Here is a 6,000-nt window from a genome sequence, read left to right as displayed (position 1 = left end):
GTGTCTGACAAATTTAAGATTAAAACTTATGTGAATCATATATTTATTTAATGTATTAAAATTTGTATTTAATCGAATACCATCATATAAAATAGGACATAATTCCTAAGGGAATGGGTTAAGTATTGAGGAATGCATGGAAATATCGGAGTAACAACTTGGAGATTCTAGGTTCAATACTTGGGATTCATCTACATTATTTTTCGTGAATAGAATTAAGTTAACAACCGATATATTTATCATCTCAACAGAATAATATTTATAGATAATTAAATATGTTATAAAGATAAACGGCGAATCTAGGATTTCTCTTGGCTAAGGTCGGGGAATAAATTGTTGTCATGGGGTTGGATCTAAATGAGTGCGATGTTAATGTTTTTGTTTTGTCTTTGTGAAGTCTTATATATGAAACAGTAGATAGAAAGTCATTTTAATTTTTAAATGACAGTGTGACAATGGAGGCCATGCATGTGAAAGTTACAAAAAATCATGTGACATGTGAAAGTTACAAAAAATCATGTGACTCCATGTGTTTCACTTTTTTATTTTTTATTTTAATTATAACCTGAAATATGGATGAACTTCGTGGCACATGATATTCAGAGACGAAAGCTACATATATAACTGCTTGCTTAGTTTTTTTTCTTTTTTGGTATGGGATTATATTATATGCATATTTTATATCTAAACACCTTTAGGGTGATTTTTAGTTTTACTGATTTTGGAAACTATTTCTTTCTGGGTTTCTGAAATGACTTTCTCTTTAGGGTAATAAAATATAATTTAAATTTGAACCTATTGTTTAACATGATTACATGAGTAACATCTATAAGAGATCAAATATAAGCAAAACAAAAACAATCTTACGTGCATTTCTTGATTAATATTCTTTTAAATTTATCCTAAGGCCTTTTGTCTTTGTGTCTAATGGTTCTTTAACCGAAAAATGGACTTGATGCTCAATTAGTAAGTCACATATACAGTTGGATCTCTCTAAAACAATCATCCTCTATAATTATCATAACAAACAAATTTGTTTTTAAACCGAATTTTCATGTATCTCATATTATATATTTTTCATATCAACATTTTACTATAGCAGTCTAAAATCTCCGAACAAACAAAGTCGTTCCCTATAGAGATACGACTCTATACAGATCGAAACAGGACCTATGGTATTTCATGTAGTTTGAAAATATATGTTAGAACCTGTTTTTTTTTTTTTTTTTTTTTTCTCAGGGGTAATTAAGTTTAAGTACTACATTTTTCCAGTTCGTGTCAGAGAAGGAAAGTGAAAATAAAAATTACTGACAGCCTGAAAATTCTTTCAATGAGCACGTAGATGCACAAACATCCTGTGGAACTCATTAAAAAAATTGTAAAGGCACCTCAAACTTTATATTTGTTATGTTAGTGAGATCCTTCCTAGAATATGCTTAATTTTTCTTGTTAAATATTCGTTGGCTTAAGGGAGTGGCTTAAGGTGCATGTGACTCTCTTTCACCGTATATATCTTAGCTTTTAAAATAGGAAGGGAAAAAAAAAGACTCTCTTTCCACAATACAAGCAATTTTTTAATATTCTTCAACATAGAGAAAATCTTTTTTAGTTTATTTCTCTTGAATTGGAAGTGATCTTTAGGTTATAAGGGCATCAAATTTTGTGATTTATAGGTAGAAGAAAAATATTTTCTATAAACTATATAGACCTTTTTTATGATCTTGAAAACATTTAGATTAAAATTCCATGTTACAACAAAAAGTAACTTCTTGAAATTATAACAAAAAATAAATTCTTGATGGAGGTTGGTCGAAAATGATATTATACAATTTAGAATCAGTTTTGAAGCGAATAAACTCTAAAGATCAAAGAAAACCACTCTTTCGTGAATTATATTATAAATAGATCTTTTCCTCCATAACAATTACGAGTTTTTCTCTATTCCTCTCATATATAGTCGTCGATGGACTATAATAAACATATCTTTTCCTCAATTCTTGAAATTTTAAGAAACTAAAATACTTCAGAAAGAAGAAAGTAAATAAATAAATAAATAAGTAAAAAGAAACAACACCAACAATCAATGAACTACACAAAGGAGAATTTAGAATTAATTCCCTTGGCAGAATTACTACCTTAAATTTTAAAAAATACAGGTTTCATACCCACAATAAAAAAAGTTGAAAAGAAAAAACTACATAAGAAAATGTTTACTATATCTCTTTTCTGTAATTCTATTTATTTTTACTAATGAATTTTCTCTTAAAACGCCACTAGTGACTCTATTTTTTGTTAAGCCACGGGGCTCAGAGGGAAAAAAAAAAGAATAATTAAGAAGAAAAAAAAGAAGGAAAAATTAAGCATGGCTTCTGGACATGCTTTTGAGAAATGTTGAAGTTTTTGTGAGTTCTCTAAGTGGTTTTTCTGTAAACCTTATGAGGTTATAAGTGAAAGCACCAACTATAGTACCAAATATAGGCCCAACTATGTAAACCCAAAGCCCTCTGTACTCATGCATCACAATTGCTGGCCCAATACTCCTTGCTGGGTTCATTGATGCTCCTGACACTGGCCTGCAATTTTTTTGCTTTACATATTTAATAATACGTGAAATTTAATTACTCGATTAATTCAGATTCGCGTTGCATAAGGCGCATAAAGAAAAACGTTTTAATTAAGAGTTTCCAATTTCAAAGGCTTGAATCCAAGATTTCTGGTTAATAGTGTTGGAGTTTATCTATGCTACCACTCTCCTAGGCGGTTATTGTGTATATATTGGCTTACTCTTTATATCATGCCTTTGTGCAACTTATACATGATAAATGAACGTTTTTGGTTAGGTTAAAAAAGGATAGTTCGGTACACGAAACATCTTACATTCACACAGGATTCGTGAAAGGGCATCACCCAAGGGAGTGTGATATTGCATGTAGCCATTGATTGACTGCCATCTACCCGGGCACAAGCACTGGTAGCTAATTCTACGGCTCAAACCAATGACTTATAGGTTACATAGAGATAACTTTACCGTTGCTCTAAAATTCCCCTTTAAAAATGAATGATACCTATAATTGTGCATAACTATACGTGAACTTGAGATACTTGTTTCCTCAAGTTATAAGTTGAAAATGTTTGTAGGTCAACTTTACCGTTTTTCAATAAATGGATAATCTATGACTTTTCCCTGCTTTATTATTTTTACTGCAGGAAAAAAAAAATGAAAGGGGAAATAAATATGTGAAATTTACCCTGCAATCAGAACATTTAGGAGTATTGTCATTCCAATAGCAATTCCTGCAAGCTCTCCAATCTGTTTAAAATTAGAATGCCAAAAATTAAAATGTATCCTCAACCTAAAATTCTATTGAGGCAAAACATATAAACTTAACAAAAGTAACTCAAAAATTAACTCACTGATCTATTGTCAGTGGCAACACCAGAAATGACAAACATCAACAGGTAAGAAATGATGAATTCAAGAATCAAAGATTGAACATTTGATCCCACTGGAACTGTTCCAAAAAATGCCTCAGACTTCAAATCCAGCAGCAAATACAAAGTCCCACTTCCAAGAATTGCCCCAACCAACTGTGCCAATATGTACAGTGGCACCTACAATAGACACAAAAAGTCAAAATTAATCTCAAGACAACACGGTACAGAGTTTGTTGGGGTCAATTATATGAATGATTGTATCCATTGTACTCCATTTGACACGTTACTTTCCAACAAGCAGTACAAAATTATCGAGCATGGAATTTTCTTGATGTTTCTGCATGATTAATTTACTTTCTCTATGTAATTTTTGACTATAAAAGGAAAGACAAATATGAGTTAACCTAGATAGGAAACAAATTTTGAGTCTAACGCAATGCCAAAAGTTAGCTCATGAGTTGAAGAGTGCTTAAGAGTTAAGACCATATAACCGATGTGGGACTCTTAACATCCCACACGCGTCCAGGACAGAACATCTGGAGCATGCACAATATAATATGGGGTCCCAACATCGAGTAAACCAAGAATTGAGATATGCCTAACTCTGACCATGATAAGAAAATGGACTTAGAACTTGTTGGAAAATCGGGGACATTTCAACAGGACGTTACTCAACCCCAAAAGCTAGCTTGTGAAGTGAGGATCATCCACGAGCATATAACGAGACTAAAATCCCCCATCAAGAAATCGGGGTGGGACTCTAACAAACCTGTTTGAAGGGGAAATGCCTAAAAATGGCAAAGGCAATGGTGACTGCAGGATTGAAATGTGCACCAGAAATATGACCAACGGCATACACCATGACCATAACAATTAAACCCCATGCCACACATATTCCTGGAAATGTTACCGAACCATATGTTTTGTTCACTGCTACTGCACCACACCCTACAAATATCAAGAAATACGTTCCGATCGCCTCTGCTATCACCTATAATAAAATCCCAAAATAAAAATGTAATCACAAAAAGTTGTGTCACTAAGAAATTCTCATTTTTGTCAGAGTTTAATTCATTTCAAGAGGATTAACAAACCTTTTGAATAATAATGACAACCTCAGGTGAAGTGCAAAGGCTTGAATCTTCTTCATTAGCATGTTGTGTATAAGTTGAACAATTCCCTTCTTCAACTGCTCTTATGTCTTTTGTTGACATTCTAACCAATATATATATATTTTTTTTGGAAGTTTGTTAGAAAAAAAAAGTTACAGTAGGAAAACCAACTTTTACCCAAAAGGGTAGAAACAGGCCTAAATATATATATGGTTAAGGATTATACCAAGGATTGATGGTTTAGCTGCTTTTAAGAGTGTTCTGTGGATAGTTTTGTTTTGTTGATGAAACCATAAATAGAAAGTTACTTTCAGGACCAAAATTCAACACAAGGTATAGAGAAAATCTTAACTTTGCTCTTTTTTATTTTTTATAATTATCTAATTCTCTTCTAAAAATCCTTTTTTCTGTTCTTATTATCACACAGTTTCCTCAGTTGTGTCACATAGATACAGGATCACAACTCACAAGTTATATCCAAATTCCTAATTTGTTACCCATATCCTTCAAGTCTTAATAATTCAAGCGGATGGCCTATACTTGTAAATTGTAATAGTATAAAGCTAAATAAAAGGACAAATAGATATCAGATAAAAGAGAGAAAACAATTAGATTGCAAGTTTGCTACTAAACATAAGGTTTGAACTTTCCGCAAATCAATTATTCAAAATATTTAGACATTCCAGGGATCTACTACTACAAGCTCGAATACAAATCTGACTAAAAGGATTAAAAAAAAAAAAAAAAAAAGAGAAGCCTAACCTCCCCATAACAATTGTTAGGATCAAATATTCAAAATGCTACTTACTAAATCTAATGTACTCAGTGTTAACATCAACAAATTTCCCTTCTTTCAGAAAGTTAAAGAAAGTTAAAAATTGTTGTCGATCATCCTGCCCCTGCATTAAAACCATATGAAACAATTTTGTTAGCACAATATATTGTTTACACTTACATCCAACTTTTTCACAAAACTACTCTTTTTATATTTATTATAGGTCAAAGTTTACACGCCCTTTTAGCAGGTGAAAACAATAAATGAAAGGAAATAGAAATCACCACATGAACATATTAATTAAGATGGAATTTAACATATATACCTATAATTCGAACTTGAAGCTCATAATTTCCCCAGCTTTCTTGCTCTTCTCGTATCTTCTCTGCACTAGTGACAGTTGTAGAGCTGCATTTTTCTATTTGGATTAATTTTAGAGTCATTATTTCTCCAATACTCAGGGGAATCTCCTTTAGCTTAGAGAAATAAACCAGGTTTAGTTGCTCAAGCATCGGAAAATTATCACTAGTTGCTTCCCACCTTTCCAAATCACATACGCTCCCAATTTGTAGATATTTTAATCTTTGAAACACAACATCTTCATTTAGCCTCCAATCTTTTCCACGGAATGCACCACGTGCTTTGAGCACCTCAAGATTGGGTAAATTAGCTAGCACA

General features: G+C 32.1%; 1 protein-coding gene across 1 annotated transcript; it reads right to left on the bottom strand.

Annotated features, from left to right (window-relative positions):
* Window positions 1-1,936: 1,936 nt before the first annotated feature.
* On the bottom strand, window positions 1,937-4,776 carry LOC132641594 (probable aquaporin NIP-type). Its single transcript, XM_060358635.1, has 5 exons — window positions 4,530-4,776; window positions 4,205-4,426; window positions 3,415-3,612; window positions 3,249-3,310; window positions 1,937-2,573 (listed from the first exon to the last, which is right to left on the bottom strand). Exons 1-5 carry the CDS (start codon window positions 4,647-4,649, stop codon window positions 2,357-2,359), a joined length of 819 nt encoding a protein of 272 aa, XP_060214618.1. The 5' UTR covers window positions 4,650-4,776; the 3' UTR covers window positions 1,937-2,356.
* Between the last annotated feature and the right edge of the window lie 1,224 nt (window positions 4,777-6,000).

This window comes from Lycium barbarum, chromosome 5 (genome assembly GCF_019175385.1).
Source record: "Lycium barbarum isolate Lr01 chromosome 5, ASM1917538v2, whole genome shotgun sequence".
Classification (NCBI taxonomy): domain Eukaryota; kingdom Viridiplantae; phylum Streptophyta; class Magnoliopsida; order Solanales; family Solanaceae; genus Lycium; species Lycium barbarum.
This window is presented reverse-complemented; position numbering and strand designations above follow the sequence as displayed.

What these genes read in the sequence shown, in the direction of transcription:
- LOC132641594 (XM_060358635.1), bottom strand. Translation starts at nt 4,649, where the DNA reads ATGTCAACAAAAGACATAAGAGCAGTTGAAGAAGGGAATTGTTCAACT. An exon ending in GGCATTTCCCCTTCAAACAG is followed by an intron (nt 3,613 to 4,204) that starts GTTTGTTAGAGT and finishes TGTCTATTGTAG; the next exon opens with GTGCCACTGTACATATTGGC. An exon ending in TTGCCACTGACAATAGATCA is followed by an intron (nt 3,311 to 3,414) that starts GTGAGTTAATTT and finishes AATTTTAAACAG; the next exon opens with ATTGGAGAGCTTGCAGGAAT.